Here is a 24,172-nt window from a genome sequence, read left to right as displayed (position 1 = left end):
TAAGATTTGTAATACTTCCAGGCTTTTGAAAATCAATGTTGCTTCCATACTTGTTGATCCACTTAGAACAAACATCAATTTTCTCCTATGATATCAAACAACAAATAGAGAGAATATTGGTATTGGTGTTCTATTAGTACATATCAAAGTATAAAATTCAATCAAGAACTTTATTATAGATATTTTTGAATAGGACAACTACGATACCTTATCCGGGTAAATTCTTGTCGGAAACCAACACGGCAATGTTTTCTCACCTACGGAAAGTCCCCTTGTATATAACAAAACATATATAACTTTAGCACGAACTTCAGGTACATTGCATATATAATCAAATACACACAATTTTTTAAATTAAATATTTTATCTAAATATTTATTCTAACCTATACTAAGTATGAAATGCGGCTGATTTTATCAAAACATAAATTGTAAAGTTGTATACACATACACGTTAGCCGAAGGAGGAGTGGGTGGCACTGAAGCGATAGATTTTGCCTTATCAAGCCAAATCTTGAAATTGTTATCTTCTTTATAGAAAAGTATAACATCAGTTGGTTTGACGAAACCATTAACCCTTGCTACCATAATCCCAGAATGTATAAACCATCTACCGTCACTCTGCTTAAAAACAAAACTGGTCGCTTGTTTCTTAAGATTTGTAATAACTCCAGGCTTTTGAAAATCAATTCTGCTTCCATACTTGTTGATCCACTTAGAACAAACATGAATTTTCTCCTATGATATAAAACAATATTGGTATTTGTATTAGTTGATATGAAAGTATAAAATTCAATCAAGAACTTTCGTATAGATTTTTTTGAATAGGACAACTACGATACCTTATCCGGGTAAATTCTCGTCGGAAACCAACACGGAATTATTTTGTCACCTACCGAAGGTCCCCTTGTATAACAAAACATATATAACTAATTAGTTTGTAAACATATCATAACCAAATGATTAATTAGTTAATGAGACCACAATTTAAAATGAATAATTTATATAAGTTACTCATAGTAAAACCATTTGTAAAAATCGTTGATTTACTTAATCAAACCATCCTTTTAAATGAATAATTTATATAAATGAAACTTAGTAAAACCTTTTCCAACTATCCTTGACTAAGTCAAACACTAATTTAGCAAAATGGATTCAGAAATTCTAATTATATATAAGTCAAACCCTCATTTAGTAAAAAACGTTTTTTGACAAATAAATATATAAGTCAAACCCTAATTCCCAAATTGCATGTGTAGCTCTGACAAAAGTACATGTATATTGTACATTAAGTATTGGGATGCAAAGCAAATTCATGAAAATAGGGAACAAAGGTAAAGTATTCATTTATTGTATAGGAACAAATTAGCTTTATTAACATATAAGAACCTGGAAGAAGACGCCATTGTCGATGGTCCCAAGTGTTGCCGGTCCTAATGCGTGTGTGTGAGCCCCTTTGTCGCTGTCGTTGTCGTCTACGCTATCGCATGATCAAGGAAGAAACATATGGACATTAGCTCTCCTTGCTTAGATAAGGTTTGGTGAAACCTTTTGAGATCGTGTAACCTTTTCATCATTTTTTGTTTGTTGACATAGGCTTAACTGGGCTGGGCTATCCCAACCTTATATTGATTTTAGTATTAGGCCCAAGCAACAATCAACTCATGAAAATTGTGACAAATCGTTTTTCATACCCCAGGCTTTATTAAAAATACACATTCTACCGTAATAAAATATAAGTGTATTTACACATTTTTTATTTTGTCAATTTATACTGAAAAATATTAGAAAAATTTTACATACTTGAACACTATTCGTCAGTTTAATTGAATATATTTTTTACTATTTGATATGTTTCAAAGACAAACTTATAATTATCGGAAAGAAATATTAATTTTTAATATGTTATATTTAACATTATTCATTACTATACGATTAAACTCTGAACAATTTTATTATATTTTTAATTATTTCTGATTATACAATTGGTTGTGCCTAATAATACATGTTTAGGTGGAGATTCAACTAACACTATATATCTTTAGTGTTTGGATGTTCTTATGTCACAACCGCTTGATCGGATCGAAATTGGAATTCGCATACATATATATGAATGTTGCTTCCCTCCTTCAATTTCCTCAGCAAATGGGCCGCAAAACATTGGATCCATTGCAGTAGGCCTAACATAGTACGCTCCAATATAAGCTTTTCATCTATGCCAATAAATCAATTTTGAAGCCGCTTCAAAGGGATCAGAAGCATGGATGAGCCGTCCCTTTTATGATCACGAATGGATGAGCCGTCCCTTTTATAGATATTGTTACTCATCTTCCTTATTTATCAACTTTGCAAAGGTACACTAATTTTGGTCGCATATTGAAAAGGTACACTTTGCAAAGGTACACCTTCCTTATTTATCCTGGAGAGAGAGAAGTTCGAAGGAATCAAGAGAAAATGAAGAGAGATGAGTAAGAAAATGAGTTTACATATTGAAAAAGAGAGAGAGAAACTGAATTTTGAATTTTGAAATTGATTCCAATCAAAACAGATAAAACAACAACAGTAGCAGCATCAGTTTTGAAATATATGGCCTGAGAGAGACAGATGAAGGAAGGAAACAACATTCAAATTCATACCCAAAGAAGTAAAAAATTTGTCATTTATGCCAGTTAGGATTTTGCAATAGTTTCTTGTGAGCTTGACACCTGTCAAATTTTTTTGTCAATGTTTTTAAATTGTTTCATTTTTTTAATTAGACTATATTAGTTATTTGATATAATGGGTATTTAATATAATAGTAGCATATGAATTTATATAAATTTATTTTTTCATCGTGTTTTATTTACTTATCATCGTAATATAAACATTTAAAATTTCAACTAATATTTTAAATGTTAAGATTATACTTTTAAATAATTTTGGAAGGTAATGATTTTTAGATAAATATCTTCCATTTTGTTAACATTTAAAAATTATATTACTTTGTAGGCTTTAAATAATAAGATTATATCAAATAAAATAAAAAAAAAATAACAAAACCAGAAATAAGGCAAGTAACTAACACGAAATCATAATTAATTATATACCTAATTAATTGCCCACTGCCACTGGGCCAAAGAGTACAAAACAACATAGAAATTTAACTAAAACCCTTTTTACTAAATAGGCATTTGATAGTACTGATTATCTTAAAACAAAAAAATTAACCTCAAAATAGACCAACTACCCTGGGCCAACAAAATTACATAATCAAGTTCAACAAATACAAAACCACCTAACACCATCTCACACACTTAAATCCTAAGTAATCTTTTCAATTTTGATTGCTCTTTTCAAAAGCTTGATAGGTGCATTGTCATCTTCATCTTGCTTTTCAGGAGAAATTCTCTTGCTTATTTTTTTTCCCTTGATTGCTTTAATGTCAGTTGAACCAATTTGATTAAGAGCTATTACCATGCTAGAACCAGACTCATGAATATCTTCATCAAGATTGACAACATCAGATCTTGTCATTCCCTTAATTTGTTGAATTTTTCCAACAGAACTACCCTCAATGACCATGCCTTTTGCCATTTCTCCACATCCAGCCAATGTTTTCTCTTCCTAACCATCCAAACTTATAGTTAGTCATATAATTATATATAAAAAATAAAATGTGTAAATTAAGGAATATATTTACAACAACCTTGATGTTTTTGTTGGCCACAAATTCATCTTTATGAACAACTCCACTATAAGTTTTTCCAACAGCTTCTTCTTTGGTCGTTGTTCCAACGGATTTTTGAAGATCAACCGCCTCAACAACTATGTCCTTTCCTCCTCCCTCTAGACTACTTGCAGCAATTGAAAGCTTATCAAGTGCAAGAAGCAAAAAAAATGTTAGTTAACTGTATACATAACAGTAACTAAATAAAAGTATGTCAACCAATCATAGACATAATTTACCTTTGAAGACATATCACTTTTCTTTATATCACCACCATCTTTGTTGCAAATAAAAGAGTCAAGAGAAGGATCGTCAAGGTCCACAACAGTAGAAGAAAATTTACACATTAAATCTTGGGTACATGCAATAGGAGTATTATCACAAATAATTGACTTTCCTTGGTCCTTGGAGTTACTTTCATTCAATGACAGTGAATCCTAAGACAAACAAATTAACATTAAATATTGGTGCTATGGACTTGCCAAAAACTTATATACACTCAACGTATTTAACATGATAGCATACCTCAGATAAGATATTAGTAGAACCACAAACTAATACATCCTTCCCTTTGCCAATCAAAGTACTCAAGGAACCAACCTCCTAGTTTAATAAAAAATTTAATCAGTCAATTTGTTTGGAAGACAATGGTAAAAAAAATGTAGTATAGAGTTAGATATTGCATACATTGTTTAGCTTGCTAATTGAAGCTTCCTCATGATCCCACTTGTCTTTAAATTGCTTGATTATGTTAGCATCGGTGCAGATCTTTCTGACTTTAAATGTCTGTTCAAATCTGGGATTATTTGAAGGTTTAGTCTCCACTTTAAACAACCAAGTCTTATCAATCAGGCTAGTTAATTGAGATGGCACCCCTCCAACACCAGCAACCTAAAATAAGAACATATTGAAAACACTATCAATATGAAAAACATGTTTAATAAAACTCACACATATTATACTAAATCAGAATATTACCCTTTGGATGTCATCTAACATATCAGCACAGCTCATTTGGAACAAAGAGCTTGCATCTTTGTCAAATATCACAAATGTGGCAGAATCCGTCTGATCAATAACCCTAACCTTCATGCAATACCTTAAACATTGAAACAAATATAAAAGTAAGATAACATGAAGAAGCAACATTTATACTAATATATAAATAAATAAATAAATTTCAGCAAAGGGCTACAGTAAGAGGATATTAAGTACCTAGGTATCACCTTCAACACATGCTTATTGCATTTGTCGCAAAAAAACATGTTTGAATCTGGAATAACAGATTTGTTACAAACACAAGCAGTGTACCAGAAGCATTCAGGGTTCAAGATCCTTTTGACAGTTGCACAGACAACATTCACGGATTCCTAAAAAAAAATAATATATGTAATGAAGTATATCACTTTATAAGAAAGAGCAGATAAATTAAAAAAAAATTTTTGTAGGAAATTTTTACATTTGTAGCATCTTTCATGGCTTGCAAAGTGATTCTTGGTGAGTTGAATAGGAACTCATCGAGTGGGCTAACTCCCGGCTCAGCAGTGATTTGGGTAAGCGTCATCGGAGAAGGACTCTCTAGACTTTCAGGCAAGCTTGATAGACAAAAAAATAAGGATCATCAGATAATAGTTTGTAAATACTTAAGTTAAACTATAATATTAATATAATATAAAAATATATCAATGACACACCTTTCCTTCAAGATTATACTTTCCTGACAATTTGGGTTAAAGAACAGCCGGGTGCAATTCATGCAATTTTGTATATGAATCTTGTCTACAAATTCCATATCAATCACTTCAGTATCGATATGCAAAAAAAAATATACATATATAGAAACATATATTATTAACATTAACATTATTGTATATATAACAACTTAAAAAAAAATATTCATGTTTTAGTCATATAACCTTGAAAAGTCTTTGCCTTTGCAAGTTGTACAATCATAACAGCATTGGTGTGATCCCCAGAAGCAAGAAAATTATTAAGTTCATCAACATAAGGTCCAAACAAAGTGCACTGTAGTTTATGCCTAATAACAAATTATAAACTCAGTTAAAGTGTATCCTTACATTTATTTGTTAATTTTAATAACTGACTAAAAATGGAAGGTAATAAAGGTCCATACCCATCTGCCTCCAAGGCCACAACATTAAGCTTTGTGCTGCTTCCATTTTGATTGGTTATCTCACGCTCAGAACCCACACCAGTCAAAACACCAATAACATCTGAAATTAACAAAAACACTATCAGGATTTAAAAATACAGCAATTTGTAAAAGAATGAACATACACAAAAAAAAAAGAAGGAAATCACATACCCACTAAAAAATCAGTGTCATAACCTCCGCTGACAACATCAGAAATAGGAACTAAATTAAACTGAGACCCAGAAACATCAACATTTGTAAGTCTTTGAACCAATGAACCAAACTGAAAGTTCAATTTATAACGATGGTGCGTGGTACGATAAGCACCACCATTGGTCGAAACACCCATATTTTCAAAACTATACACTTTTCCTTCCATCAAATCATCTTTAAACTTATAAATTAGCGTTTTCTTTATAGTTGCGTGTATCCTTTCACCCTCAGAATCCATCAATACCATTTCGATTGAAAAAGGATTGTTAGGACGATTGAAATCACTTACTTCCCAAAGCCTGATAACTTTTGCCTTAAAATTCCATGTAGCTTTGTCTGAATTAATCTCTGAAATGCTTGAAAAATATGTTGGATTACAGCGCATCAAAGCCATTTGAAAACAGAAGTAAATTTTAAAATACTTTTTTAAAAATTGCAATATTAAATTATTTTGGTTAAATAAATAATTAAGACCAACAAAGGATGAGAGAAAAGAAGTGCAAGCAAATGAATTGCTTGCGGCGCATTTTCACAACTGACCCCTAACCCCTTTATATAGCAAACTATGAAGCCCTAATTTCAACTAACAAATGAATAAATCTAATGAAACTAAAGGCGGGATTATCAGCAATTTCAAAATTCGAATTTCAATTTGGGTTTAGGGTTTTACCTTTCACCTTTACCGTGAATTTTTGTTGAATCGATGTATGTATTTGGTGGTATTTTCGTTGGTCAGAGATAGATTTTGAATCAACCTGCAACCACAAACAAAATTATCACTGAAATGGCCATTTTTTCAACCTTGGAGATTGCTTCATGTAAAGACAACAAAAGATTAGCATAAAACAGAATGAGATTTGAATATAGGTAAGGGTTAAGATTGGGATTTCTCCCGATATATGCAGAGTGAGAAGATGAAATTTCATGAATCAGTATTTGTGATATTTGATTATAATGTTGAAGAAATATTATCAGGATGAGATTAGCCAAAAATGGTAGTCAAAGACTGATGCATCAGACAGAATGAAAGGGACGGATGGAACACGCTTCTGAACCCTCTGCCTCTGCTTGTTCTTCATTTTTTTTTTTGGCCGTTAACAAATTGTTTCAGTTGGGCCGGTCTATATTGGATGAGCCGGTTTATATTGGGCTTATTGCAATGGATCCAATGTGTTATGGCCCATTTGCTGAAACAATTTAAGGAGGGAAACCAAATTCAAATTGATACCCAAAGAAGCAAAAATTTTGTCATTTAGGCCACCTAGGATTTTTCCAACTTTCATTGTGAGGTTGACACTTGTAAAATTTTGCCATTTAGATGTGTTGGATGTGTGTAGTTGGAAGGATCTCAGCAATTCAATTTTATTAATGTATATTAGTTATTTGATCAAAATTTAATCTAAGGGCTCAATTGCATTGATCGCGAGATTCTTTGACTGCATGGAATCTAGATCCATATTTCTTGTTGGCTTAAATATGCAAAAGGTCCCTGTACTTACAGGTCATTTGAGTTTTAGTTCATGTATTTTTAAAACGTTTCATTTTTTCACTGCATTTTCATATTTTATTTTAAAATAGTCCCTAGACCCATTTTTTAGTTGATGTACATAGTTTTTGACATGTGGCACTGATGATTGTGCTTAAAGGATGTTGACTCATAAAAAATATCTTGGAATGACGAAATTGCCCTTAATAATTATTGAAATTGACGTAATGTCACTTTTGCCCTTCATTCGTTCCAATGGTAATTAAGGGCAATTTCATCCTTCCGCATTGTTTTTTTATGAGTCAGCATCCTTTAAGCCAAATCATCAGTGTCACATGTCAAAAACTATGACACATCAACTAAAAAATAGACCGATGGACTATTTTTAAAGTAAAATAAAAGGGCAATGACAAAATTAAATATTTTTAAAATGCAGAGACTAAAACACAAATGACCCGTAAGTGCGGGGACCTTTTACATATTTAAGATTTTTTTATTTTATTTCAAAATATAAATTTCGCCATTGTCTTTTCAAAATATTAGAGCACCATATTAATAATTCGCACAAAGACGATCATTTACTTTTGAGTTTTGCAATAACATAAAATGTTTAGGGATTGCCCAATGTTTAGGGAGTATAAATTAACAACAAAAAAATGTTTCGGAATGCCAAATCACCAAATAACAGTCGTGGTTGGTGTTCCTATAATATTGTTAAGGAATATTGACCAAACAAATAGTTTGTGCAAATATAACTCATTTGCATGTTAATAAACTTGGCAAAAATATCACAACAGTTTACTAATGAAAACAATTTTTTTTTTTTTTTTGGTACATAATGAAAACAATTTTCTATTAGTACCTTCTGAGGATATATATAAATTGTGAAAATTACCAAAAAAAAAATGAGGATATAATTGAATTGTGAAAATTAATAGACGAAAGTCTGTAGAGGTGGATGATATCCACAAACTAACTTTTACGTCACTTGCAATTTTATTTATGTGGTTAATTTTTCAATAAACTACCACAATTTTTAAAGAGTAACATAGAAAAAACCAAATAATAATAGAAAAAACTGCAAATATATGAAACATATAGATAAAAACAGGTGTAGTACAAAAGTATTGGAATAGCAGCTCTTTTATTTATTTCATAAACAACCAATTACAATTTTTTTCTTTATAATACTCACAACAAATTAAAAAAAATTATCTTACCAAAAACAAATAAAGTATAGATATGTTATTTCTTATTACACCAAGTCCCCAATTAATCAATGCAAAGAATAAATTTTAGTAGTGGCTGCTTCTTTATTGGTCACACTATTCACTATATAAGCTCTTAAATTTAATCCATTAATTTGAAATTCTTCTAGGCATAGCTACACATGCTATAAACACAAGAACCTCTACTCTCACACTTGTTACCACATTTCCCACAATGTTTCTTGTTACTCCTTGGATTCACACATTTACCTTCACAACATATCTTTGGAAAACTACATTTCTTTCCACACTTCCCACAATTAAACATGTCTCTGGTAAAATTGACACATTTGTTGTTGCAACAATCAGGGCCGGCGCTACCATTGATAAGACAAACTTTGGGATATTTGTCACATGTGAGAGATACTCTGTTTTGTTTTCGTGAAAGGAAGAAGTTGCTTGTTCCTTGATGAGAAGAGGTTGGTTCTTCCATTTTAGAAGATGTAGCTGATGATAGTGTAATGGCCAAAGCCATAGTTAGAAAGGATACAAGGAAAAGGGTCTTCATGGAATTCATTTTTTGTGTTTGTATAAACTAATTAAGAGGTAAAAGAAAGTTGAAAAATATAAATAAAAGTAGTACTAATATGTTTGGATATGTTTTGAATGAGAGAATAAAAGATCATGGTGATATTTATAGGAAAAGGGAAGGGAGGTTCATGGATATTTCTATAGATTAATGCAATTTCATGCATGAGATAATATTAGAGTTAGTGGGGTGGTCTAAATCAGTGTAGTTGAATTGATTATGTAAACCAAGTTAGGCTTGTTTGGCAAGAATTTCATATTGATCATAGTAATATCAGTTGAAATTTGAAAATGAGGAGGAAACTTCTTTTTTTTTTTTGGGTATACAATGAGGAAAAAACACCAATTAATAGGATTTGCATTATCTTCGGCTTTTTATGCGCAATCCTCTCTCATTTTTCTAATTAAATGGTTGATTGAGTTACAAAGAAGAAAAGAAGAGAGAAAAAGTGTTGGATAAATGGCAAGATTATGGCAGTATGAGAAACATATGAGAGAAAGTGCACGAGATGATCAAAATCCCAATAATACTATTAACGAATAAGATTTTCAAATATTAATTAATCGCACTACAATTTTATTAAGGTATAAAATTTTTTTTTGAAAAAGTATTAAGGTATAAAAATTAAATTATAAAATATCAATAATGAATTCGTTCAAGTAACAAGAGTCTTGAATTCTTATCAGGTGGTTAGAGGTTCAATTTTTGGTTGTAAAAAAAATTCAATTGAGACAGAAAAATCTACCTTATGTGCCGAATAAATTTCCAACAAAAATTAGTCACTAATAACATTTGTGAAAATTTCGTACTTATATGATTGTAACCAAAAAAACAAAAAAAATAAAATTATAAATGACGTACTATATTATGTCTTAGATATTTATGTGAGTGAAACAACTCTAACTATATACCAAAACGTGTAAAAAATATGTTCGACCATCTGAAGTCAAGTCGCGTGTATAGCAAGTAGTTTAAAGAAACCATAAAACGGTTACAGAACCACCACAGTACCATTGTTTGACCTTTGTTTGTTATATACATAAGAGTTTGACTTTCTTCAATCAATCAAGTATTATTAATCAATTTGAATAACAACTTCACACTTAAATTAATTATTTTCAAGGGCATGTAATCTCCAAGTCTAGTTAACCTCATGGGATATTTAACAACATATCATTCTAATTAACAAATAGCACATACAAAACAAAAATATCTATCGTGGATATTATTAGAGTGTGACGTGTTGTCGTTAAACCATGATCTAGACACGAGGATAGATGCACTAATATGATTTTTATCCTATGGTGCTTTATTATTTTTTATAGGAACTACGGTACTTGAAATGTGATCTTGTTATCCAAATTTACTTGCAAGTACTTCAAATATTGATTGAAGAAAGCCAAACTCCTATATGTCTAAGGAAATCAGATTTACGGGCTGTTATAAATAACAGCACTGCTATATATCGCGAAATTGAATTCACGAATATATCACGAGCGCTTTTACTATGTGTAATGTGTTCAATTTCGATCCAAGAAGCCTACTATTTAGCTATTTAGTTATATAATTTTAGTTTTTTATTTTAAAATTAAAGGTACTTTGCCAATTGTCACCACACCAGTTGAATGGCCTATTAAACGTGTCCCCATTCACCTGCCTCGCTGCCTCACTAAATAAATCAAAATAAATATTTTCATTAGCACTGGAAATGTGTCGAGTCGAATCTATTTGTGCTCAACTTGACTTGATAAAAATTGTTTCAGCTTGAAACTCAACTCGAGTTCAACACGAGCTATTTTTTTAGCTCGAATTCGGCTCATTTAAAGTTCACGAACAGTTTGGTTCAGGTCGTTAGAATTAGTTCGTTTTCAACTCGAAACTCAACTTAAAAGTTCGACATGATTTTTTTCTATTTATTATCTATTTTTTATATACACTCTAATGTGAGACTATTTATTTTTCAAATTCGTAAAAACACATTATTGTGCATGATGTTGTCTATCAATTTTAATGTTACTCATTTTTATTCTATTATTGTTAAGTGTTTGTCTTGGTCCTCTTAAGCTTATGGTTAGGGGATCGATTTTCGACTCATATGTATGGAGAAAAAATTTGATTGAAAGGAGAAAACGTATCATATGTGCCCCACAGATTCTCCGATAGTGATTAGTTATCGCTAATAATGATAAACAAAAAAATAACCAAAAAAAAATATTTTAACTATACAAATAAGACATTTTATTAGAGGAGGAAGAGATATATATGTATTCCCATGTTACCTTTAAATACAGTATAATATTAATACTTTCATGATAAAAGACCCTCTTTGATAATTAATCAAGTTATTGTCCTTTATGAGTTGCAGCGGTGATTCAAAAGCATGCAATGAGCAAGTTAGTTCAATTGCCGCTTTTTTCGTGAATCTTTCGTGAAATATTGTTCGCTATAATAAGCATTTTCCTATAAATAAAACTGCACCATTTGGCAACTTCCATACGTAGTGTTGGGTAGGGTTTGGAACAGGATAGGCCATACGTAAATTGTTCAAATTTTAATGTAATTTTTAATTTTTTTAAATTAGAAAATATTGAACTTAAATTTTAAACAGTTGATTTTATCAAATGATAATATAAATATTGATGACATAAATACGTCAAACATTGACACTAAACAATCTTCGTCCATGTCTAAGTCTATGTTGTTTATAATCTCAGATAGCGGTGCATAACACCGACCCTCAAAAATACTATAGCGGTAAGAATGAATGCAATATAGTGGTGCGTAGCGGAAAACAGCCTTATAGCATAGCAGAGAGGTGGTCTAACGCTACGCTATACCGCTATAGCCCGCTATAGCGCCGCTATTAACATCATAGGTCTAAGCATCTACTATATAAATATAATTAAGAAATATTTAGTGGACATTTGAACACGTACTCCGATTATCTCACTAATTACAGCATGAGAGCCAAATAATTAGAGAATATAATGTGATAAATGTTGGAGAACAAGCACACACACTTTGTGTTATTGAAGAAGAGGAAGAATATTTAGGAGAAAAGAAAAGAGATTTTATTGATTAGTGAATATGAGAAAAGAGTTACAAGAGATGATTACAAATGAAAGATTACAACTGTCTAACTGACTAAAACTGTCTAGCTGCCTTACAACTGTAACAGTAGATAACAGAACAGATGCTTAACCATCTGATAGCACATCACAGTATTGAATAGGTTTGACAATTACTAAACAACAATAAAATGAGAAATAGAGAGAAAATATAATATTTTATATAGTCGTATGAAACTTTTTTTTGAAGCTGAATTCTCTACTATAAAAATTTGACGCAGTTTCTAGGTATTGTAAGTTTTAATCGTTTATTTAGATCGTACAATTGAAGCTCAATGGTCCAAATCTGTGATGGAATTTAGAAAAACATAAATCCTATTCTATTAAATTATAGGTTGTATACACAAAAGTCAAACTATAGTAGATATGGTGTTTGTGTACCCGTTTTATGGTTTCCATAAACTAAACATAAATTAAACGACTACCGACATGGTAGGAGTACGTATATATGACTTGGCTTCAAATGGTCGTAATAATTAACTTATAATTAACAAAATTATACATGCAATTTACATATTAATTAGCTAATGTTTCCACCTCATTTTCAACTGATTAATATGTACATGAAGTATTTTTCTTGCCAAACAAGCCTAACTTGGTTTACATAATCAATTCAACTACACTGATTTAGACCACCCCACTAACTCTAATATTATCTCATGCATGAAAAATCCATGAACCCTCATTCTTCTATAAATATCAACCATATCTATATTGTTCTCATTCAAAACATATCCACCAATTAGTACTACTTTTACTCATAAGTCATATCCAACTTTCTTTTACCTCTCTCCTAGCTAATACAAACACAAAAAATGAATTCCATGAAGACCCTTTTCCTTGTATCCTTTCTAACTATGGCTTTGGCTATTACACTATCATCAGCTACATCTTCTGAAATGGAAGAACCAAACTCGTCTCATCAAGGAACAAGCCACTTCTTCCTTTCACGAAAACAAAACAGAGTATCTCTCACATGTGACAAATACCCCAAAGTTTGTCTTATCAATGGTAGCGCCGGCCCTGATTGTTGCAACAACAAATGTGTCAATTTTACAAGAGACATGTTTAATTGTGGGAAGTGTGGAAAGAAATGTAGCTTTCCAAAGATATGTTGTGAAGGTAAATGTGTGAATCCAAGGAGTAACAAGAAACATTGTGGGAAATGTGGTAACAAGTGTGAGAGTAGAGGTTCTTGTGTTTATGGGATGTGCAGCTATGCCTAGAAGAATTTTAAATTAATGGATTAAAATTAAGAGGTTATATAGTGAATAGTGTGACCAATAAAGAAGCAGCCACTACTAAAATTTATTTGATTTTAATTTACATTGATTAATTGTTGGGGACTTGTTTCAACAAAAGATTAATTGGTACTTAACTTGGTGTAAGAAATAATATTGCTCTGTATTTGATTTTCTTTGGTATTATTGTTAAGCAAAAATTGTAATTGGTTGTTTATGAAATAAATAAAAGAGCTGCTATTCTAATACTTGAAATTATGCACTCTGTTTTTATACTATTTTTTTCATATTTGCAGTTTTTCTACAATTATTACAAGGTTTTTTAAGTAGAGGTGTACAATATTATAAGGTGTACACTGTACAGTAAAGGTGGAGTACGTGAGAATTAATTTTCTCAATAAATAATTTTATTAATATTTTCCATTTATTTTCCGAAATAATTTATTTTGCTAGGTCAAATACTTCTTAGCAATAGCATCAATCATCAGAATAATTCTTTTTTAAATAATTCTTAGCAATAGCATCAATCATCAGAATACTTCTTATGGTTGCAACTAGAAGTCTAAATAATTTAGGGGCCCGCTCATAAAATTATAGATAATTCATGTCTTTTTTACTTTTACAATTATATATTTGGTCTAAATTTAAATCGGATACAAGTAATTTTTTTGGCATATATATGTTACTACATAGTGAAAATATAATTGCATCAACTAATACTTCCTTTTTCAAATATAAAACTTGTTGATTAAATCAAAAGAATTAACCAAATTAAAATTATTCTTATATGGTCTTGCGTGACTAAATATAATTCTATTAGTTGCACTGCACTCACAAAATTAATAGTACTATTAACTTTCTTAACAACTTTTATTATTTTTTAAGGCAAAGTTCAAATTTTAAATGAATCATCACATGGTAAAGCTTGATATACCAATCATGTTAACACCATGATAAATATATTAAAATAAAATAAAGAAAATTAAATAATTTGGGGCCTTTTACAAAGGATAAAATTATGAGGGATCACACATGACTCAAAGCGGACAATATTTCGGAACATGGTGTGGTGCACTTAAGATTGGAACAGAACATTGACGCTAGAAGGAGGGGGTCGATGCCACATGCTCTCTAACACCTTAGCCTTGACGGAGGAGCAACTGTGTCGATACACCTAAAAGTCCCACATTACTTGAGAACTGACGCTAATGGTAATTTATTTATAAGCTTAAATATCATTTTCTTCCTTGTATGTTTGCAAATTTTTTGTTTTAGTTCAGGTATGTGTTTTTGTTGCAAATACATTCATGAATGTGCAAATCTTGTTGGTTTTAGTCCCTCTCGAGATGTCTTTTACAAAGAACAAAACCATGATGAATCACACAACTTAAAGCTTACAATATTTTGAAACATAGTGCGATGTACTTAAAGTTGAAACATAAAATTTCGGTTAATTTGAGTCACCAAATTGCACGGATCATATTGTGAAAATGTACAAGAAGCAACCAATCGTTAGTTGGTCCCATGGTGATTGACGCTAAATTTGGTAAGGAGAACCATAGTTCGATCTCCGCAACTACGATTGGGAGGGGACTGAAATCACTGAATGTTCGAATTGACTTCAAACAAAATTAAACCGGTAGTGAGAAAAGAAAAAAATATATAAACATCAAAATAATTCCCAATAAGCCACTAAACTCAATTGGGAAATGTGAGACCCCACACGCCCCATTCAATATTAATATATTAGGTGATGACATGGCATTTACGATTCCTTACGCATTAAAAAATGACAACGTCGTCAGCAGGTGGCGCAGCGGCGTCGCTGAAGGCGGTTCTTGATCGCGTCCATAAGGCCGCCGAGAGATCAAACCAGAACGTAAAAGAAATTCGAGTAGTGGCGGCGAGTAAGACGAAGCCAGTTTCTGCTCTCCAACAGGTGTATGATGCTGGCCATCGATGCTTCGGCGAGAATTACGTTCAAGAAATCATCGATAAAGCTCCTCAGCTTCCGGAAGATATTGAGTGGCATTTCATTGGAAATTTGCAGAGCAATAAAGTTAAGCCTCTTCTTGGTATGTGATTGGTTTAATTGTGTTGATTCTGTTAAATTAATTTGATCAAATTAAGCTTAATGTATAGTGATTTAAGTTTAGATATTAGTATGCTGGAAATGAATTTGATGGTTAACTATTAAGTAGGGTGAAATGTTCAACTTAAAATGAAAGTTACTTTTTTGTTACATTGAGTGGAATTATGTATTGAAGTAAAACCAAATTTGCTTAACACTAAACAACTGATCGAACTTCGGTGTTTAATGAGCTCCCATTATGAAGAATCGTTATGGAGAATCCAAGTTTGATTTATAATTTTGGCCAGACATTATTCATCTCTCGGCCGAACTCCTAATTACCATGACGCTTCCCATGAGAATCGGAGGGTTAACACACACACACAAAAAAAAAAACTATTTGATGAAGGCAAAATCAGTGTTGATAATTTTCATGTAGAACCTAATTTATGCCTAAACTCAGTACAATTGATAGATGATTATGCTGTTATCAAACTTTACCTTGAATGTGACTCAACTTAATTTTCCTCATATATTAGTTGTGCTCAAATTTAGTCGAGTTTGTAAATAAACAATCAAAATATAGATGTGTGTAAAAGAAATTTGCTTTAATTTTAGATTGATGATAATCACTAAATAGACTCATGAAAATACCTTTTTGAACTGGTGAATTTCACGTTGATAAGTGATGGCATATTTTGTCTTGATATATACTCTTCTGTAGAGAATGTTCGGTCGTATGTTTGGACTGTTTATGAATTATGGGACGACACTTTTGCAAATTTTGATTGTTACTTAGATTCCATTTTGAGTATTTTATGTAGATATTTTGATTACCACATTCATAATATTTGGTTTGTTAAGGATGAACTTAACATGTTTCGGTTATTATATGATATTTCTGCAGCTGGTGTTCCCAACCTTGCTTATGTAGAGTCTGTAGATGATGAGAAGGTAAATGCTCTTATTTCTTCATGATTTGTTAGGGAAGAGAAGGTAAATATATTTTTCATGTGTGTTTAGGTTAATGAGTACAAATAAGAATGTAAATTGTACATAAAGTTTATGGGGGAATGGAACATACACTGGACATAGAAACAGTTGTAACACGATGATGAATCTCATCCTAACATTTTGGGATTTCACTTGGAAGGTTAAATTTTTCTTACATTGGATGTTGAAAGTAAACTATATATAGTAAAGGATGTTTCTCAACGATAACTTTACGATGGGCCTTATATTAGATCACGCCACAGCAACTACCGACAAGGAGTAACTACAGTACTGCCATTTGTTGTCAGTTTCTTAGAAATCATGTTATAAGCAATATAATTTAACTTAAAATGTTCTAAGCAATATATGTTCTATCAAACAATATATTTTGACCTAGTGCAGTCATGATCTTAGCACTTTTTTGAAATTGCAGTGCAAATGATGCATGTTCATTTCTGATTTTAGCTTTTTTTCTCTTTGCTAACAGATAGCAAACCTACTTGATCGTGCTGTAGCTAAAATTGGCAGGAAACCATTGAAAGTTTTTGTTGAGGTGAATACAAGTGGAGAAACATGTAAGTTACACCTGATAGATTTGCCAGCCAATCTGGTATCTGCCATCTCTTAATAATCTTGACTTCGTTTGGTTGGAAGACAATTTAAGAGCTTGGCGGTTTAGAAAATGTGTTCAACATCATTTTTATGCGTTTTGTTCTCCCATGATAAATGTGTCTTGCCAGTGTTATCAGTTTATTCCTGATCTCAAGAATGACATTTGATTGATATCTCTTGCAGCTAAATTTGGCGTCGAACCAGCCTTGTGTGCAGACCTTGTAAAACATATTGTTACAAATTGCCCAAACCTGGAATTTTGTGGCCTAATGACAATTGGCATGTTGGATTATTCATCCACCCCAGAAAATTTTAAGGTGATAACCATGCATTTTGACATGATTCTTTGTTATTTTTCAGTTCCTATCTAGTCATGATAATTCTCCAAACTAAATTTTAGTTTGTGCTTTCTAGACATTATCCAGATGTAGAAGTGAAGTTTGCGCAGCAATTGGAATATCAGAAGCACAATGTGAGCTGTCAATGGGCATGACTTCAGACTTTGAGCAAGCTGTAAGAAATCATTTTCTTGGAAATTACATGGATTACAAATAAGTCATAATCTTTCTTTAACTAGAGACCTCTCTAATTTTGTAGATTGAGATGGGAAGTACAACTGTTAGGATCGGAACTGCCATATTTGGGCCCAGAGAGTATCCACAGAAAGAAGAGAAGTAGCTGCCCTCATTTTGAGTCTTATTTAGGTGATCTTGTGGTGCTTATAGATTCCCATGTCGAAGTTCTACAGCACCATGAACAAATTATTTTAGCTGGAAATAAATATGCTCATGAGCTTGATGGTAGTAGTTAACAAGCTCCGGATGAGCTGTGTTTTCAGAATAATCTTCGAGGCCAAACATTATATGTATTGTTGCTTGTAAAATGTAAAAACCAACCCTTTTTACTGAACCAGAACTAAGATAGTCTATTTTTTCAAAAGAGAATTATGATAATGTTGAAAAGTTACAACCTTGTATAATCAATTATGGCAATGTTTGTTATCATCTTTTGTATGCCAGATGTGGAATGTTCATGGTCTTAGCACAATATGTATTTTTGTATTTTCGAAATCAAGTGTTGTAATAGGAGCTTATAAAAAAAAAGTGTTGTAATAGGAACTGGATTTAAAATGAAAAACTGAGAAATTCTTATTGAATGAATCTGGATTATCCCACAAACCCAAAATATCCAAATAAAAAACTACAACAAAATATTCTCTAAAATTAAAATTGAAGAAATTCAATCAATTTAGTTACTCAAAATATCTTTAGAAAAATTCATAGACAAACATAGAACATTGAGAGTTATAAGGATGACTTAGTGGTTGAGACGGATGAAATAAGAAGTGGAGTGATAAGGAGTAAATAATATTATCATGTGTGCACCAAACACGTGATTGGATAAGGGTTTATTTTGTCACTATCATATCTTATTTTTATCAAATTTCTTATCATATTTTGTGTCTATCCTATCATAGTATCATCAAACGGACCCTCGATCGAGTATGTTGGTCTAAGAAGAATAATTTTTTATCACACTTTATTTTCCAACTGAATCCCAAATTACGAGACTCGTCATTCAAAGGGTTAACACAAAAAATAACCACTTATGCCATTCAAGCTCAGCAACATCACAAGGAATGGAACATGTTAACATACAAGCCAAAACCGCATTCATTACCGAGTCTCAGTGTCCAAAAACGATGGATGCTATCACTACCACCACCACCACCACCACACTCTTCTTCTTCCTCAGCCCCAGCCACCACCAATTCATACAATGCAATCATCAACCGCCATTCAACCCAAGGTGCTCACCGTCAAGTTCTCATCACCTTCACATCAATGCTCAATGCACAAGTTCCTTCTGACGCATACACTTTCCCAAGTCTTCTCAAAGCATGTTCCTCTCTTAACCTCTTTCACCTTGGCATTTCCTTCCATCAACGTATCATCATTAATGGGTTGTCCACAGATTCCTACATTGCCTCTTCTTTGATCAGTTTCTATGTTAAATTTGGGTATTCGAATATTGCCCGCAAAGTGTTCGACTTTATGCCTCAGAAAAATGTTGTACCTTGGACTACTGTTATTGGATGTTATTCTCGTATGGGTAATGTTCATGAGGCTTTTTCTTTGTTTCATCAAATGCGTTATGGAGGAATTCAACCCAGTAGTGTTACTCTGTTGAGTTTGTTGTTTGGAGTTTCGGAGCTTTCTTATGTGCAGTGTTTGCATGGTTGTGCAATTTTTTATGGGTTTATGTCTGATTTGAACTTGTCAAATTCTTTGCTGAATGTGTATGGGAAATGTGGAAGTATTGAGGATTGTAGGAAATTGTTTGATTTTATGGATCATAGAGACGTTGTTTCATGGAATTCTTTGTTATCTACGTATGCCCAGATTGGAAATTTATGCGAAATTTTGTTACTTTTCAAGACAATGAAGGTGCGAGGTTTTGAGCCTGGTTTGCAGACTTTTGGGTCTGTGTTGTCTGTGGCTGTGTCGAGAGGTGATATGAGACTGGGAAGGTTAGTTCATGGCCAGATTTTAAGAGCTGGTTTTGACTTGGATGCACATGCTGAAACATCATTGATTGTAATGTACTTAAAAGGCGGGAACATTGATGTTGCATTTAGAATGTTTGAAAGGAGTTTAGATAAGGATGTGGTTTTGTGGACAGCAATGATTTCGGGCCTTGTGCAGAATGAAAATGCTGACAAAGCGCTTTTAGTTTTCCATCAGATGTTGAAATTTGGAATGAAGCCATCTACGGAGACTATGGCCAGTGTGATTACAGCTTGTGCACAAATGGGGTCTTATAATTTGGGGAGATCTATTCATGGTTATATAATAAGGCAAGAATTGTCTTTGGATACCGCTGCTCATAACGCTCTTGTTTCTATGTATGCAAAGTGTGGCCACTTGGATCAAAGTTCTATTGTATTTGATAAGATGAGCAAAAGGGATTTAGTTTCATGGAATGCCATAGTTGCTGGATATGCTCAAATCGGCTCTGTTTATAAGGCCTTTTCCCTTTTTAATGAAATGAGGTCTTGTCATCAAACACCTGATTCAATAACCACTGTCTCCCTCCTTCAAGGGTGTGCATCTGCGGGGCAACTACACCCTGGAAAATGGATCCACGGGTTCGTAATAAGAAATGGTCTTAGGCCGTGCATCTTGGTCGATACTTCTTTGGTAGATATGTACTGTAAATGTGGTGATCTGGATACTGCTCAAAGGTGTTTCAACCAGATGCCAAGTCAAGATTTGGTATCATGGAGTGCTATAATTTCAGGATATGGCTATCATGGTAAAGGGGAAACTGCATTAAGGTTATATTCAAGGTTTCTAGAAAGTAGGATCAAACCCAACCATGTGATTTTCCTCTCAGTTTTATCTTCTTGCAGTCATAATGGACTTATCGATCAAGGCTTGAACATATACGAATCTATGACTAGAGATTTCGGGATTGCACCAAATCTTGAACACCATGCTTGTGTGGTGGATCTCCTCTGTCGTGCGGGGAGGGTAGAGGAGGCATATAACTTGTACAAGAAAGTGTTTACAGAACCTGTAATTGATGTGTTGGGCATAATCCTTGACGCATGTCGAGCAAATGGTAATGACGAGCTTGGTGATACAATTGCCAATGATATTATCAAGCTAAGGCCTATGAGTGCTGGAAATTATGTACAACTAGCACATTGCTATGCTTCAATAAACAAGTGGGAAGGAGTGGGTGAGGTATGGACTAATATGAGATCTCTTGGCTTGAGGAAAATTCCTGGTTGGAGTTTTATTGACATACATGGAACCATCAGTACATTTTTCACAGATCACAATTCTCACCCTCAGTTTTTAGAAATAGTGAATACCATGAAAATTTTGAGAGAGGAAATGAACAAAATGGAGGAAGTGGACATTAATTTTGAAAGCAATCACACTCATCATCACTATAGCATATGCTGAAAAGTTATTATGAATAATATTTATAGATATTTTAGTCTATGATTATTTTAGTCTACTTTTTTTTTTTTTTTTTATTTACTAGAAAATGGTGAATTATCGGTGGAAATATGTTAGGAATTATCATCGATTTATTGTTATTAAAATGATTTTTATTAATCAAAAGAGATGGTTTTTGTTTTTCAGGTGTTCATCGGAAATAATCTTATTTGAGATGTGTTGGATATGAAATTTGGATATATCTTTTAGTTGAGTTTTGAACATTAGTTCGCCGTGTTATGGAAGTCTAACTCATTCGCTAAATCCAATCTCCATCATAAAGTCAATAAAATTTATGTAATTTAATAACTATATGTCATTGTGGCGAAAAACCCATTCCCTTAGAAATCAAAACATTCTATATTTTTTTCATATTTTTGATATAAGTCAGTCCAATATAAATTAATGTTTATATTAATATATTGAAAAATGCTAACGAGTGTACCAAGAAGTCTAAAAAGAAATTTTTTGTTTTGTAATCGATATATTTAACACTTTGAATTTGAAACTTTAAAAATCAATTTTTTTTTAATGCAAAACTTATCATCTATTTCATTTTTTACCTTCTTAACAAGTGTAATTTAACATGGAAAATTGAAGTGACAAAACACTAAGGTCATTCTCATATGTGACACACACATGTGAGTGAGATAAACAAGCTTAAGTTAGTTAGTTATTAGTAACTAATAAATAGTAATTAAATAATTAATTTACAAGAGAATGATCACAACAGCAAATAACTAGAGAGAAGAGTGAGACACACGTAGGCATGCATGTGGGTGAAAGGTGAGAGTGAGAGAGATACGCAAATCTTAAAACTGAATTACCTTAACCAACTAATTAGACTAATCAAGATCCCCATTAATTTGCTGCCAAATCAAGAAAAAAGATGAATAGGAGGCAGCAAAGGGCATTCAAATTGTTGTTTTGGTTTATGGGAATCTGTCTTACATGTTATCTTGCAGGACCACCTTTGTTTTGGGCACTCAACGACACTCTTAGTTCTGTTTCTTCTTCTTGTCCTCCTTGTCATTGTGATTGTTCTCTTCAACCCCTTCTTTCAATCCCAGAAGGTTTCATTTTCATTCTCCTTTCAATTGTTACTTCTTTTTTTTTTTTTTTTTTTATAATTGTGTTTAATTAAGAAATGGCCAATAATGTGAATTGTTTCTTAACATGTGAAAATTGAAACATTTACTCAAATTGTATGCTACTGTTAATCATAGTTTTAAATTGCATTCCAAAATTGCGGCTGTAATATAACAGTTTCAAAAGTCTCTGCAACGGTATCACAACTGTAATTGCAGTCGCATCAGCTACATTTTACTGGTTTGCGGTGTAATTTCAAACCGCATTTTCAAACATGTTAACTCAGTTTTTAGATGCGTTTTGATGCTATGAGTTATTGTGTCTCTGTGAGGTTAGCTCAGTTGTTAAGAACATCGCATTTTATATGTAGGGACCGAAATTCGAACCGTAGACACTCCACTTGTCCAACTTAAGGGTAGAATTCTAGTCACTAAGTTACTTGACCAAAAATAGAGTTATTGTAAACATTGTTTCTAAGGCCTGCATTGGGATAACTTTTACTAAAATTGTTTGATGATCAACTATAGAACATTACAACAGACTCTGAAGTCATAAAATGGAAAATATGAAAGTTGAAAAAGTCTTTGGTATATTTGTTTCTTGTGCTCATACGTTGGTTGTTGTTTTGCTAATGTGGTGTCTCTGCTTGTTCTTTTGCTGCAGGATTGAGCAACAATTCTATTTTAGGTCAGTTCACTTCTCTCTGTTATACTAGAAAAAAGCTATAGGTATGAGGTGATGATTTTAATTTTAATAATTGTTATATATTTATTTGATAGACAAATGTCAGTAAGTGGGTGATGGACCAGATACATTAGTTATCGAAGGAAAATAAAGTGAATTTTTGTTTATATGTCAGACTGGAGGGAGTACAAAACAGTGTTTAATGGCATCACCAATATGTAATTATTTTCATACTAATAAAAATATAAGGTTTAGCCTGGTGTAGGAAAACTAAATAGAATTTTTGGAGGATAGTACTTCCCAATTACATGCCTATAGATTTGAAAATCTACTACCTTTTTGTCCATAGGCAATATTAAATGATGCTTAATTATATATTCTATTAGATTGCATGAGGCAAGATCCAGAGGTGAGTGAAGAAGCTGGGAAGAGTTTCACAGATCTTTTATCAGAAGAATTAAAGCAAAAGGAAGCTGAAGCTGAGGAAAAACAAAGATATGCTGATATATTACTTTTAGAGTCTAAGAAAATAGCATCACAGTATCAAAAGGAAGCTGATAAATGCAATTCAGGGATGGAGACATGTGAAGGAGCTAGGGAAAGAGCTGAAACAGCACTTCAAAATCAGATGAAAGAAACTGCTTTGTGGGAACTTAGAGCTCGCCAAAGAGGATGGAAACCTTCAGCAAAGAAAGCTCTAGACAATTTTTAAACAATGAGTATCACTTATTCCTCGGTACTTAATTTTTCTTACATTCATTGATTTTTTATTTTATTTTGCGGCACTTGATATATTATATAATGAGAAATAAATACATAAGATTCATTTTTGGTTTCATTATTATAGTTTGTTATCTTTTGTTAAGTTAGTGCTAAAACAGTCTCTGTGAACATAGTTCAGTTAGTAAAGACATTGCATGAAATATATAGGGAGATTTTTAACATTGTTTGAGTGGTAAGGGAGGAGGAAGGAGGGAACCTCCTTATC

General features: G+C 32.3%; 5 protein-coding genes across 5 annotated transcripts; 4 read left to right on the top strand and 1 right to left on the bottom strand.

The window, feature by feature from the left end:
* Window positions 1-3,057: 3,057 nt before the first annotated feature.
* LOC123896294 lies at window positions 3,058-9,302 on the bottom strand. Its single transcript, XM_045946706.1, has 15 exons — window positions 8,961-9,302; window positions 6,744-6,828; window positions 6,363-6,421; window positions 6,032-6,092; window positions 5,840-5,939; window positions 5,622-5,743; window positions 5,400-5,484; window positions 5,165-5,300; window positions 4,921-5,075; window positions 4,684-4,804; window positions 4,393-4,596; window positions 4,231-4,308; window positions 3,945-4,142; window positions 3,685-3,849; window positions 3,058-3,602 (listed from the first exon to the last, which is right to left on the bottom strand). The coding sequence occupies exons 1-15, from the start codon at window positions 9,300-9,302 to the stop codon at window positions 3,300-3,302; spliced, it is 2,214 nt and encodes a 737-aa protein (XP_045802662.1). The 3' UTR covers window positions 3,058-3,299.
* A 4,039-nt stretch (window positions 9,303-13,341) lies between these two features.
* Window positions 13,342-13,710, top strand: LOC123896293 (stigma-specific STIG1-like protein 1). Its single transcript, XM_045946705.1, has one exon. It carries the CDS (start codon window positions 13,342-13,344, stop codon window positions 13,708-13,710), a length of 369 nt encoding a protein of 122 aa, XP_045802661.1.
* A 1,774-nt stretch (window positions 13,711-15,484) lies between these two features.
* LOC123899545 (pyridoxal phosphate homeostasis protein-like) lies at window positions 15,485-18,405 on the top strand. The gene is made up of 6 exons (XM_045950711.1): window positions 15,485-15,800; window positions 16,704-16,750; window positions 17,277-17,364; window positions 17,585-17,718; window positions 17,816-17,914; window positions 17,999-18,405. Exons 1-6 carry the CDS (start codon window positions 15,515-15,517, stop codon window positions 18,077-18,079), a joined length of 735 nt encoding a protein of 244 aa, XP_045806667.1. The 5' UTR covers window positions 15,485-15,514; the 3' UTR covers window positions 18,080-18,405.
* A 480-nt stretch (window positions 18,406-18,885) lies between these two features.
* Window positions 18,886-21,597, top strand: LOC123900070 (pentatricopeptide repeat-containing protein At4g04370). Its single transcript, XM_045951368.1, has one exon. The coding sequence runs from the start codon at window positions 19,048-19,050 to the stop codon at window positions 21,373-21,375; it is 2,328 nt and encodes a 775-aa protein (XP_045807324.1). The 5' UTR covers window positions 18,886-19,047; the 3' UTR covers window positions 21,376-21,597.
* Window positions 21,598-22,243: 646 nt separating this feature from the next.
* LOC123899115 lies at window positions 22,244-23,960 on the top strand. The gene is made up of 3 exons (XM_045950181.1): window positions 22,244-22,484; window positions 23,164-23,187; window positions 23,571-23,960. The coding sequence occupies exons 1-3, from the start codon at window positions 22,301-22,303 to the stop codon at window positions 23,894-23,896; spliced, it is 534 nt and encodes a 177-aa protein (XP_045806137.1). The 5' UTR covers window positions 22,244-22,300; the 3' UTR covers window positions 23,897-23,960.
* Window positions 23,961-24,172: the final 212 nt, after the last annotated feature.

The sequence above is a fragment of the Trifolium pratense genome, linkage group LG7 (assembly GCF_020283565.1).
Source record: "Trifolium pratense cultivar HEN17-A07 linkage group LG7, ARS_RC_1.1, whole genome shotgun sequence".
Taxonomy (NCBI): Eukaryota; Viridiplantae; Streptophyta; class Magnoliopsida; order Fabales; family Fabaceae; genus Trifolium; species Trifolium pratense.
Note: the sequence above shows the minus strand (reverse complement) of the source record. Positions and strands in the feature narration are given on the sequence as shown.

What these genes read in the sequence shown, in the direction of transcription:
- LOC123899545 (XM_045950711.1), top strand. Translation starts at nt 15,515, where the DNA reads ATGACAACGTCGTCAGCAGGTGGCGCAGCGGCGTCGCTGAAGGCGGTT. An exon ending in GAATACAAGTGGAGAAACAT is followed by an intron (nt 17,365 to 17,584) that starts GTAAGTTACACC and finishes TATCTCTTGCAG; the next exon opens with CTAAATTTGGCGTCGAACCA. An exon ending in CTTCAGACTTTGAGCAAGCT is followed by an intron (nt 17,915 to 17,998) that starts GTAAGAAATCAT and finishes CTAATTTTGTAG; the next exon opens with ATTGAGATGGGAAGTACAAC.
- LOC123899115 (XM_045950181.1), top strand. Translation starts at nt 22,301, where the DNA reads ATGAATAGGAGGCAGCAAAGGGCATTCAAATTGTTGTTTTGGTTTATG. An exon ending in CCTTCTTTCAATCCCAGAAG is followed by an intron (nt 22,485 to 23,163) that starts GTTTCATTTTCA and finishes CTTTTGCTGCAG; the next exon opens with GATTGAGCAACAATTCTATT. An exon ending in GAGCAACAATTCTATTTTAG is followed by an intron (nt 23,188 to 23,570) that starts GTCAGTTCACTT and finishes ATATTCTATTAG; the next exon opens with ATTGCATGAGGCAAGATCCA.
- LOC123896294 (XM_045946706.1), bottom strand. Translation starts at nt 9,302, where the DNA reads ATGGCTTTGGCCATTACACTATCATCAGCTACATCTTCTAAAATGGAA. An exon ending in AAAGGCAAAGACTTTTCAAG is followed by an intron (nt 5,485 to 5,621) that starts GTTATATGACTA and finishes TGGAATTTGTAG; the next exon opens with ACAAGATTCATATACAAAAT. An exon ending in CAATTAGCAAGCTAAACAAT is followed by an intron (nt 4,309 to 4,392) that starts GTATGCAATATC and finishes TTATTAAACTAG; the next exon opens with GAGGTTGGTTCCTTGAGTAC.
- LOC123896293 (XM_045946705.1), top strand. Translation starts at nt 13,342, where the DNA reads ATGGCTTTGGCTATTACACTATCATCAGCTACATCTTCTGAAATGGAA.
- LOC123900070 (XM_045951368.1), top strand. Translation starts at nt 19,048, where the DNA reads ATGTTAACATACAAGCCAAAACCGCATTCATTACCGAGTCTCAGTGTC.